Source organism: Drosophila ananassae, chromosome 2R (genome assembly GCF_017639315.1).
Source record: "Drosophila ananassae strain 14024-0371.13 chromosome 2R, ASM1763931v2, whole genome shotgun sequence".
Classification (NCBI taxonomy): domain Eukaryota; kingdom Metazoa; phylum Arthropoda; class Insecta; order Diptera; family Drosophilidae; genus Drosophila; species Drosophila ananassae.
The window spans coordinates 14399077-14411852 of NC_057928.1; the positions used below are offsets into that span (position 1 = coordinate 14399077).

General features: G+C 39.5%; 1 protein-coding gene and 1 long non-coding RNA gene across 6 annotated transcripts; both read left to right on the plus strand.

Annotated features, from left to right (window-relative positions):
• Positions 1-96: 96 nt before the first annotated feature.
• On the plus strand, positions 97-2684 carry LOC6506639. Of its 5 annotated transcripts, none has more exons than XM_001957454.4 (8): positions 393-526; positions 1139-1288; positions 1413-1536; positions 1625-1710; positions 1771-1929; positions 1990-2076; positions 2166-2401; positions 2477-2683. In XM_001957454.4, exons 2-8 carry the CDS (start codon positions 1232-1234, stop codon positions 2544-2546), a joined length of 819 nt encoding a protein of 272 aa, XP_001957490.2. In that variant the 5' UTR covers positions 393-526; positions 1139-1231; the 3' UTR covers positions 2547-2683. The 5 variants fall into 5 exon arrangements, with proteins under 5 accessions (XP_032309861.1, XP_032309864.1, XP_001957490.2 ...); XM_032453971.2 differs by having other exon boundaries at positions 402-526; positions 1110-1288; XM_032453970.2 differs by lacking the exon at positions 1139-1288 and having other exon boundaries at positions 97-526.
• A 5915-nt stretch (positions 2685-8599) lies between these two features.
• On the plus strand, positions 8600-9510 carry LOC116655800. Its single transcript, XR_004310861.1, has 2 exons — positions 8600-8766; positions 8834-9510. It is a non-coding gene; the product is annotated as an uncharacterized LOC116655800 (long non-coding RNA).
• Positions 9511-12776: the final 3266 nt, after the last annotated feature.

The window sequence follows — 12776 nt, forward strand, 5'->3', positions numbered from 1 at the left end:
ACACCAGTCCCGATGCGACTTTCAATGACGACGGTTCGAGGACGGATGCTGTATTTTGGGAGCCAACAACTCGGGCCACATAAATATGCCCGGTCATGCCACATAAATCAGTGTCATAAATCTGTGCGTCTGGTGTACGGAGTTATGTGTCAGTGTCCCGAAAAAATCCAAGGCTACGCATAGCCACAAAATATCCTAGATTCTTATCTGCGGAGCGTCAAATAAAAACTAAAACGGGGGAAAACAACTAAGAGCAGAGCAAATTAAGTGTTTCGACGGGAAGCCCGATAAAGTGAAAGCCACGCAGCGCGCGAAAGTGTAGAAAGTCAAGTGAAAGTGGCGGCAGCCGATCCCTTTACAACAGCCCCTAAAGGAAAAACGTACAATACATACCCCCTCAATCCCTTGACGTGTTTGGAATGTTTATCCTCGAGGCGTGAGCATCTGAAAGATGGCCATCCTGGAGTCTTGTTGCTTTTGGAAGGATGTGAGGAGTGGGAGCTTCGCCTGTGCCATCTACACTCTGGTAGGTGACTTCTTGTATGAATAATTGCTAAAGATAAAAAGTGGCCTGGCGGCAAAGCAAATGTGTAAACAAATTTATGAAACTTTAAGCAGTTGAGGGAAGTTTTTGGCTTGTTTTTTTGTTTCTTGAATATTCATACAAAATACAAGAAATACAAAGTGTGTTTTCTGCTCAATTACATCAAATATTGTTGTACTTTTCTTAAAGACTTAGTCAGGCTGAATAAAGTTTTAGGGAGCACATTAAAGGCCAAATTTCAACAAAGATTTAAATGCGAAGTTTTAATACAATTTTTAAATTTATTTTTGAGAATATTTACATAATTTAAGATGCAAAAACTTCTTAGAAAAAACTAAACTTTATGAAACTATTGCAACAAACTTTTCGTTGTTTTATTGCCAAGGAATACAATTTTATTCATTATAATAATAGCCTACTGATTTTGTCTTTAATTCCCAAATTTAAGATTTAAAGGTCAAAATGTTTCACCGAAATTATCTTCAAAAAATAAAAATAGCTTCTCCTTAAATATCCGATTAGAACCACAAACCTAAAAACCCATTAATTTAGAATCTTATTACAGAAATTCTTTTCCTTTTATGTTCTCATAAGAAATTCCTTCAAACGTTGTCTGTCAAAAACACCGAAAATAAACTGGCGGACAAAGAAAATTAACTAAATTCTTAAGAAAATATATTACCGAGCATGCTTCTTGAGCAATTACAGCACTCAATTGTCACTGGAGGAGGATTTTGTGAGGGTGTAAGTCCATTTTGGGGTATCACCCACACACCCACCCACTATCCCACAACAAATGAGCCCCAAACCTTATGTCCCCAAAAGGATGATGAGTTCCCTATTTGCCTTGGCACAATTTTCCATACAGGTTTACTTCGGGTTCTCGACGCTGATGTTTTTGTTCTACCTGCGCGAGGAACAGGAGTTTCTACTGGGCCAGAGACCCCAGCCGATGGGCGAGAGTCTGCTGGAGAAGGGTGACGTGACTATAGGTAAGGCTATATATATGTGGAGCTCTCCATGTGCTCCAGCATCCACTTGGCCCGACTCAATTACGTGTGTGATTTATGCCTTTTGCAGTGACTGTGATATTCAACGTTTTGTTTCTCTTTTGCTCGATGCTGATGGTGCTGGCCTCGGTTCTCCTGATTGTGGGTCTCCAGCAGGTGGGTTTCTAAAAGGATATCATTCGAGCTCCTCTACCAACTGTATATGAACTTTTGCAGAACAAACGCCAATTTTTGATACCCTGGATTTGCTTCATGCTGGGCGACCTGCTCATCGAATGCTTCCACCTCCTCCACTTGACCCTCTCCCGCCGCGTTATATTCGACCCGATTGTCGGTTTCATCTTCACCATGGACTTTTTTATCCTGTGCCTAAACGTAAGCTTAACAATTAAAGTATTATTTTTAGTTAAAGTATATTATTTTTACTCCTTGAAGCTCTACTGCTTACTGTGCGTTATATCGCAGTACCAGGAGTACCGGAGACACCGGGCGGAGCTGCAACAGGCGGCCAGTGCCCCGTCGGTAGGTATTCGGTGAATGTGTTGTGCCACCCCCAGTATGCTTACCTTCCCTTCCCTGTGCCTCCTGTGTGCCTCCTTCCAATCCAAAAGCCAATTGTAGTCTTCACAGCTGCCGAGAAACTGAGCAAATCGGAGCAGCTCCAAATGCAACAGCAACATCAGCTGCAGGAGCCCCACAACCAGATATTGCTGAACCAGCTGGAAACCGGATCCGGAAATGGTAAACGGAATTCCCGGCGAATGCTCGGTACAGGCAGTCCACTGATCACCTCCCAGCGCCTAACCAACTTCTCCACCATCACCGAGGAGGAGGAACAGCATTCCAGGTGGGGCATTTATTAAAGCGATTTATGTGCCCCAGTTAATATCAATTTATACGTTACGATATGTTCTCCGTCTAGGACACATCCCGGAGCAATCCAATACCGAGGAACTGTCTCAAATTCCAATTATAACCCATGCATCCAGTGATGCAAGTACCATTCGTCACTAAGCCAACGTGACAGGGAAAGATTTAAGCCAACAGAGTCCACTTATTTTTACAAAAACTGAATGGAACGATAAAGTCGAATAAAATAGAAATGAAAAACTCCAGAACATATACCCTTTTTGGGCTTCAGTTTCTATTCCAGGTAAAGATTTAATTTTTCCTGTTACCCTTGCCCCACTTTGATGCAACAAAAGGATGTACGGAAATTCAAATACCTGGAAGTCATGAAAGTCCTTTCAATTACGGCGACTTTATACCTAAACAATGCGGGGCAAACTCAGTTTTCAGAATAGTTCAAGATAACATAAAATATAGTATTTCACAAACACATCTCCTAAATTAAACAAAAATAGTAAGGTAAAGTGGATTCTTCTAAATCAGAAAGCCAGCTTAAAGAAACTAATTTGTCATGCAAACACACAACCCAAAACCAGACAGTCCGAAATAATTATTCAAATGTTTCAGCCTCCTGTTAGCCAGACAGCCACAGGTCAAAAGAACCCTAAAAAACCCAACAAAATTAAAATTTACTTTTAAAACCTAATTAGTTTTTGGAAAAAAGCTGACTTGACCCAGGGGAGGTTCAGAGTTGAAAGTGTTCGGGTTAAGTGGTTTTAGTTGCCAGTTAATGATATTCAAATTAAGCTTTAAAGTCCTAATTAAAAGCACTTTTTGTCAGGATAAATCAAAATGGACTTTGCAGTAAACAGGATAACCTGTGCAATCCAGCAACCCAATCCCGACGGAAGCAGTGCCATTAAAGGGCACTTAATCACTTGGCTAAATTGGCACTGTTAATTAAACCCTCAGGTGGAGAGTTACAGCGTCGAAGTGGACGCATGGCTTAGGGACACTGGACACTGGACACTGGACACAGGCAACGGACTCAGGACATCTCGCTACGGTTGATGATGACAAAGGGTCGTCGGTGGAGCAGCCACAAAATCGGCAACTGTTGTCCAGCTTTTTGACTGGAAAAGGCCATGCTGTGGCAGATGATGCCCGTCCAGTGTCATGGGTAATGCTACACGGAGAGAAAACCCTCTGTCGGTAATAGATTTAAAATCATAAGTCTAACCTTCTAAAATCCTAAACTTTACTCTCAAAAAATCAATGAAGCTTTAACATCCTTCATTAAATATTTTATCGATTTAATAAAACTTCAAAAAAACATTTTCAAGTGCTGTTGCCGAATAGAAACTCGCACCAGTTTGCCCGCCGTTGTAGGACTATTATTACTTTTTTTTTGTTTGTGAAAAGTCGCATTTTGTTCTCAAATATTGACATAGCCACAGGCGGCTACATTCCCAAAAATCCATCATAAAAATAGAAGGCCATCGGACTGCAAAGCTACAAAGTCCGACGAATCCGGCTTAATGGATCCTAAGTGGAAGAATGCAGTGCGAAGTCTGCTTTTGACAAACATCGAGAATACTCAAATGATTAAAAGCATAAGAGCTCTGCAATTGAATTTAATATTGTAATTTTTTTGTCTTTAAAAAAGAAAAAATATTTCCCCGCCATTTTACGCTTTAAATTCTTTGAAAGCTGATTGTGGTTAGGATATGGTTAGAAAAAAATGTCATTTAATTCAATTAAATGAAATAAAACTAAATTAATTAAATCTAAACGCTTGAGGGATTATTTGATGGTTGTTTATTAAGAGCCCTCTATTGGTGTTCTGAGCATGTTTCCTTGACCAAAAAAAGGACGTATACTTTATATATTTTTTATAAAAAATATGGAACATATCAAATATTTCAACTACAGAGTAGTATCAAATAATTTAATATTCTTCACGGCATTATCCACGTACCTTTTTCATTTGCCTTTTTTGCATTCCGCGAACTACAGGTTTTATGAACAGAATATATGCACTCCGTGTTGCAAATCCTGGGTATTACTTTCGGATCTTCATCACAAGCAAACAGAGGACGGCTTTCAGGACTCGACGCTTTAAAGTTGGCATTGTGCGGCACTTACGGCATCATATACTTATATACCGCAATCCAGGCATACACACTATACACTTACACTCACAAGAGGCAATAAACACACTTACACAAAGCAGAAACACCAACGCTTTCTATCTAATTGCTAGGACGGCTGAGCTCTTCCACCTCTCCTGATTCCCAAGGATAATGAGTTTTCCATTAGCGCCTGACTAGTAGCAATAGCAATATTTGCCAACCGTCTTGGCATGCTTAAGTGAAAATTCAATTAAAGCATAAAGGAAATCAAGTGAAAGTCTTGGCGCTTTCACTATCAGGACAAACTTTATATCCGATGATTGACTTCCAGTGGTGGCCATCGAACTTGGCGGACCTGCATGTTCAATAAACTTTAGAAGGATGCAAAGTTTGTGGCAGGAAATCCAAAAGTGCAACAATGGCTGATCCACCCGTCGAAAATCGGCAAAGTTCTCCCTCCAAAACACTGAAGAAATTTCGGATTAAATTAAACGTTGAAATTTTAAGCAGTTTCATAACTTTTCCCATCCTCTTTGTGTCGATGTCTGATGGAGAGACTCTGGCTGACGCTCGCAGGCTTTTCTGGACTTTCATTTGATTTATGGCAGATGACAAGTGGGTAAAGTTATATATATGTATATCCATATGAGTTTTAAAAAGGCAGAAAGTAAAGACCTGAACCTTGACAAAAGTGGCAGCCGCTTTGTCACTTGCCGTATTGCGTATACGCAGTGTGGTACGGCTCAGTATATGGAACCTTAAACGAGAAAATTTATGTAGATTTATGTTCGTGTGTGTGTTTATGCCACATCAGAGCCACTCATGCAAACGTGTCTATATACATTCAATTAGAAAATTAGCATCCAAATGAAGCTAATTCACGCACCGGGAGGAAACCATAAAAGATGTAAGTCTCTTAATGAATATTAAATGATGAAAACAATTTTATCATTAAATTCCGTTGCCTAGTCCTTGTGAATAGAATGTGTGCCACTTAAGCCTTAAAGTTGTGTCCCTTAGTTTAATTCCCTTTAGGGAATGCCATAAGTAGGACCTTTTTCTTTCCGGAGACTTATAAATGACTTTAATAACAGAGCCCTGCCAAGTGTAAACTATAAACAGCTTTGGTCTTTAAGCCTCCGCTGGTCCTTTTAGGGCCTCCATCAAATTTGTAGAGGCTCATACGTCGGTATTGAAGGCAAAATAATTAGGACATAAGTCGGCAAAGCATTCGCATTAACGTGAAACTGTTTGTCAGCAATAAATCGTCAAAGTAAATTACGTGGAACGAGGCTCAGACATCAATCTTGGAGCTTAGATGACACCTCAGGGCGGAATCTTCTGGGGTGTGGAATTTCGTTTTGGAAATTAGGCAGATGTCTCACATGTGGGTAAAGTAGACTGAATGCTGGCATTATATTTCCTTAGAATGGTAAGCCAATTTTAATTGAGCATCTTTTTATTCTCGCGCTCCTCTTCAAAGCGAAAGCCCAAAACAAAAGCAAACATCTGACCTTTTTCAGGCAACATTACATTACCATCAAAAGGGTTGGGACCGTGTCCCTTTGGACCCGAACGGAGGTAAACAGATTCAGGTTTTTTCCGCGTCTTAACATTCCTCCTGAAACAGAGATATTTTGTTTTTAATAAAACTCCTTACCCCGATGCTACAAATTAAACTTATTTACTTACATTTTAAGCGGTTCGTGAGATTTTAATTTTCAATTTAATCAGATCTCCTTGCGATAAATAAATAAAAAGGAATTTCTTTGCACATACCCTTTGCAAAGTGGACTGCGGATGAGTATAATGATAACGTTATAATCATATTTTTCTTAGCCATTACTTATTATATCTCATTTTCAACATACCCGACTGATTGAAAGGGTAAAGAAAAGACCACAGCTGAAATAGTTGCCAGGACAACGATCTGGGAGTAAATAAATCCGCAAAAGAGCAGTGGGGTGTAAAACCATTAATATTTCTGCTAGCAATATGGAAATTTGAGAAGGACGAATGGGGCAACTCTGAGGTTGAGTCCATTTCCAAGCACTGAAGCCGTAAGCTTTAAAATTTTACTCAATTAGCAAAGAATTTGGAGCATTTAATTCAATTATCCATAATCAACTGGATGAGTAGACGCAGTAGATTGTTTCTCAAATAGTTTCCCAACTACTTCGGAGGGACGAGTGCATTAATGGTAGTAACAACAATAATTTCCAGTCGAAAACGCACAAGCTGAAAGAACAACACTCGCGTCTGTTGACCTTTCATTAGAAATGCCCCAATGTCAGTCGAGTTATTAAGCTTGTTTATTCTGCCAGCTGGTGTGTTTGCATTTGAATTTCGCTGTCAAAACTTTTGGCTGACATCCCGAGTGCCACTTGACATTTTTCGCCCAGCCGCAGTCCCGAGGGAAAGTGGATCCAAGAAGCTGACGATGCTGGACCTCTCACTCAACGTTTTGAATCGCAATATTCCTATAAATGATAAATCGAGTTGAAGTGCTTGAGCTAAAGCAGGGTTGACAATTGTGATATGCCCTGGAAATAGAATTGTCGTGAAGCGTGAGCATAAGAAATAAGCTTATTTTGCTAAGACTTTACAAAGCGCTTTAAGGATAACTTTCTGGTTATGTTCCCAGACCGGATGCTGGGTGGAAAACGAAAAGGAAGTCCTTTTTATCATCTCTCATTTTTCCCTTTGAGCCGTGTTGGGTTATTCCAGAGTTATTCCCAATATTTGAATGGCTTTTACGTGCCCTTTGGGTGACATTTGCGGATGCCACTCGCCGGCGTCCATATCCGCGTCCATTAGTTTCAATCAAATTTCATAAGCAAACAAACAGGACCAATAACCTGACGTCTGAGTATGCGTGCTTATGTATATATTGGCATTAGCATGCATGATAAATAATAAACATATTATAAATAGCTTTTTCCCCATGGAACGAGTTCGGCCATCAATCAATGTGCGAGAGGCCTTTGGCTTCTCTACCATTCGCCTCGAATTACTCAGCGTACACATCCCACTCGGATTTTGCCCGAATGGCATTGCCAAACAAGATTTATGCCCCTTTTTCGGGTCACCAAATATATTGCTTTAAAGAGTCCAGTATTCCCGAAAATTAAAGCCAACAGCCTCCGCTGCTGTGCTCCAGAACGGCAGGCCGTCAAAATACTTTCCATAGTTAATTAAAACTTGTGCGGCATTCGATTAGCATATTAAATGGTAAACGACTGCCCCTCTCGTCCTTCGTCCTGGCAATCAAGACTGTCATGGGCCATTGTCAGATGTTTTAAAATAAATTAATTAACCTTGCCGATGTAAACATTGGCTCAATCAATGTCTGAAGTGGGAAAGCCACCGAATCATAAATTTTGTGATTTTTGTTCACCCGCTGTGTTTTAAATGATGTTTATAGTCAAATAGCGTATACGACACGTGGGCTCTAGGGCTTTTACTTTGAATGACACTGCCCCACAGGTGTTGTTTTAATGAGGCCAACGAATGTCTGGGTGGCTTGAACAGCGCTTCAACAATCAAAGCATTCGGTTTCGAAGCATTTAAGGAATGCTATATTTTACCTGCCAATCACAACCAAAGACGACATTTATTTGCAGATTGGAATTGGAGTGAAATGACAACAAAAGGTATGTATTTTTGGATCATTTGCATTGGTTTCGTGAACAAATACCGGAAAGTTTTCATTGTGTCTCTCATGCGTTCCTTTCAATCCCTTCGATATCCTTGAAAATTTGTATATTTTAAGTGGAATGTTTGTGCAATGCATTTATCCCACTGCCACTTGCAGTTCGAATTTAATGTTTATTCCTTAATCAGGCCAAGCAACTAACCAAAAGGATTCAAGCAGAATTCTGTTCGGATTTATTTTCAACCACTGGCTGCCTGAAAGGCTGACTAAGTTAAACAATTGCAATTGGCAAGAGAAACAACGACAACGGGGATGCAAAATCAATACCAAGCCGAAAATATCAACACAATACAAACATAATACGTATACGCACTGTATGTTATCCGCTTGTGAAATTTCCCATGTCGGGCTGCGACTTGCCTGTCAAATCAAGGGAAATCTGCTTTGACAACAGTGGGGAGCCCAGCTGGAAAAAAATAAACACATCTTAAGTAAGGAAACGGTGACATGTGAAAGTAAACGCCACTGCTTTTCGCTGAAGTGAAAGGCTTAATGGAAAAGTATCCAAGGACACGCGTAACTTTTATTATTTCCCAAAAACCTGAGTTGAAAAAAATAAACGCTCGTTTCATCTTCTTAAAAGGTATACAACCACAAGGTAGAAAACACGGGCAGGATGTAACTGAAATTAAAGGATCGTATCTTATCGATGGGTTCACATCTGCGAGGCCACAAAATTAAATGCCTCTAAATAATGTCTGTGGCATTTTGGGGACCAATGTCCTGCGGCTAATAAAAATACATCCCCAAAAAGGGTTCACTTATCGCTGGCCGAGACTTTTGAAAAAAAAACAAGCACTTACCCGTAAGAGATGGCCATCAAAAGTGACAGCCGGCGCCCGGAGAGTGGCTAAAAGCAAGCATTCCTATCTAGGAGACATAATACAAATGGTTCCAAATGGCCAGAACTGTATCTCTCCTACGCCCCCACCGGTTGTTGCCCGGCAACAAAATCACATCAAAATTTCTTCCTTGGAGGGAGAAATTCTAAAAATAAAAAAATATTGTAAAGACTGCAATTTGAATTGAACTTCGATTTGGAGCACACAGACAAATGTTTGGATTTAAAAAAGTGTAATCCGCTTTTTATGGGACTCTATTATCTAAGAGATGGCTCTTTGAATGCAAAGGGAGAAGAACATCCTTAAGCAAATCACAATTTCTTGCTCTTAAAAATGGATTTTAAAACCTTGTGCACAGTGTATAATACATTTCCTTGTTCTCACTTTTAAAATATACATTTTGAGTAATTAAGTCTAACTTGATGTTGCAAAAATATTCAGCTAAAATGCAGACGTCCTTGGCAAGCTATTAAAGGATACAACAAAACTTTCTGACGGAAAACTTTTCATAACAATTTCCGCAAGTATTGTTATATATTCTGTTATACCCTTGCAAAGGGTATTATAATTTTCGTATATATTCTGTTATACCCTTATATATTTTATATATTCTGTTATACCCTTGCAAAGGGTATTATAATTTTCGTCAAGAGTGTGCAACGGTGTCAAGGAAACATCGCCGACCCTATAATATATATATCGGAGGGGGAGCAAGTGGGGAAATGTGGAAAAATTGAAAAAAATTTCAAAATGGCATTTAAGCAATATTTTAAACCAAGAATGGAGCTACTAGATGCGCTGATCACAGAATGGTATACTATATCCAGATCGGATATAAATTGGCAGAGCTATGGCTACCGGAAGGGGGTCAAGTGGGGAAATGTGGAAATCCATCATTTTTATAGGGGTACCCCTTCGAAAAATTCAAAAAATTTCAAAATGGAATTTAAGCAATATATTAAACCAAGAATGGAGCTACTAGATGCGCTGATCACAGAATGGTGCTCTATATCCAAATCGGATATAAATTGGCAGAGCTATGGCTACCGGAAGGGGGCCAAGTGGGGAAATGTGGAAATCCAACATTTTTAAAGGGGTACCCCTTGGAAAAATTGAAAAAATTTCAAAATGGCATTTAAGCCATATTTTAAACCAAGAATGGAGCTACTAGATGCGCTGATCACAGAATGGTATACTATATCCAGATCGGATATAAATTGGCAGAGCTATGGCTACCGGAAGGGGGCCAAGTGGGGAAATGTGGAAATCCAACATTTTTAAAGGGGTACCCCTTGGAAAAATTGAAAAAATTTCAAAATGGCATTAAAGAAATATTTTAAATGAGGAATGGAGCTACTAGATGCGCTGATCACAGAATGGTGCTCTTTATCCAAATCGGATATAAATTGGCAGAGCTATGGCTACCGGAAGGGGGCCAAGTGGGGAAATGTGGAAATCCAACATTTTTAAAGGGGTACCCCTTGGAAAAATTGAAAAAATTTTAAAATGGCATTAAAGAAATATTTTAAATAAGGAATGGAGCTACTAGATGCGCTGATCACAGAATGGTGCTCTTTATCCAAATCGGATATAAATTGGCAGAGCTATGGCTACCGGAAGGGGGCCAAGTGGGGAAATGTGGAAATCCAACATTTTTAAAGGGGTACCCCTTGGAAAAATTGAAAAAATTTCAAAATGGCATTTAAGCAATATTTTAAATAAGGAATGGAGCTACTAGATGCGCTGATCACAGAATGGTGCTCTATATCCAAATCGGATATAAATTGGCAGAGCTATGGCTACCGGAAGGGGGCCAAGTGGGGAAATGTGGAAATCCAACATTTTTAAAGGGGTACCCCTTGGAAAAATTGAAAAAATTTTAAAATGGCATTAAAGAAATATTTTAAATGAGGAATGGAGCTACTAGATGCGCTGATCACAGAATGGTGCTCTTTATCCAAATCGGATATAAATTGGCAGAGCTATGGCTACCGGAAGGGGGCCAAGTGGGGAAATGTGGAAATCCAACATTTTTAAAGGGGTACCCCTTGGAAAAATTGAAAAAATTTCAAAATGGCATTTAAGCCATATTTTAAACCAAGAATGGAGCTACTAGATGCGCTGATCACAGAATGGTATACTATATCCAGATCGGATATAAATTGGCAGAGCTATGGCTACCGGAAGGGGGCCAAGTGGGGAAATGTGGAAATCCAACATTTTTAAAGGGGTACCCCTTGGAAAAATTGAAAAAATTTCAAAATGGCATTAAAGAAATATTTTAAATGAGGAATGGAGCTACTAGATGCGCTGATCACAGAATGGTGCTCTTTATCCAAATCGGATATAAATTGGCAGAGCTATGGCTACCGGAAGGGGGCCAAGTGGGGAAATGTGGAAATCCAACATTTTTAAAGGGGTACCCCTTGGAAAAATTGAAAAAATTTTAAAATGGCATTAAAGAAATATTTTAAATAAGGAATGGAGCTACTAGATGCGCTGATCACAGAATGGTGCTCTTTATCCAAATCGGATATAAATTGGCAGAGCTATGGCTACCGGAAGGGGGCCAAGTGGGGAAATGTGGAAATCCAACATTTTTAAAGGGGTACCCCTTGGAAAAATTGAAAAAATTTCAAAATGGCATTTAAGCAATATTTTAAATAAGGAATGGAGCTACTAGATGTGCTGATCACAGAATGGTGCTCTATATCCAAATCGGATATAAATTGGCAGAGCTATGGCTACCGGAAGGGGGCCAAGTGGGGAAATGTGGAAATCCAACATTTTTAAAGGGGTACCCCTTGGAAAAATTGAAAAAATTTCAAAATGGCATTTAAGCAATATTTTAAATAAGGAATGGAGCTACTAGATGCGCTGATCACAGAATGGTGCTCTATATCCAAATCGGATATAAATTGGCAGAGCTATGGCTACCGGAAGGGGGCCAAGTGGGGAAATGTGGAAATCCAACATTTTTAAAGGGGTACCCCTTGGAAAAATTGAAAAAATTTTAAAATGGCATTAAAGAAATATTTTAAATGAGGAATGGAGCTACTAGATGCGCTGATCACAGAATGGTGCTCTTTATCCAAATCGGATATAAATTGGCAGAGCTATGGCTACCGGAAGGGGGCCAAGTGGGGAAATGTGGAAATCCAACATTTTTAAAGGGGTACCCCTTGGAAAAATTGAAAAAATTTCAAAATGGCATTTAAGCCATATTTTAAACCAAGAATGGAGCTACTAGATGCGCTGATCACAGAATGGTATACTATATCCAGATCGGATATAAATTGGCAGAGCTATGGCTACCGGAAGGGGGCCAAGTGGGGAAATGTGGAAATCCAACATTTTTAAAGGGGTACCCCTTGGAAAAATTGAAAAAATTTCAAAATGGCATTAAAGAAATATTTTAAATGAGGAATGGAGCTACTAGATGCGCTGATCACAGAATGGTGCTCTTTATCCAAATCGGATATAAATTGGCAGAGCTATGGCTACCGGAAGGGGGCCAAGTGGGGAAATGTGGAAATCCAACATTTTTAAAGGGGTACCCCTTGGAAAAATTGAAAAAATTTTAAAATGGCATTAAAGAAATATTTTAAATAAGGAATGGAGCTACTAGATGCGCTGATCACAGAATGGTGCTCTTTATCCAAATCGGATATAAATTGGCAGAGC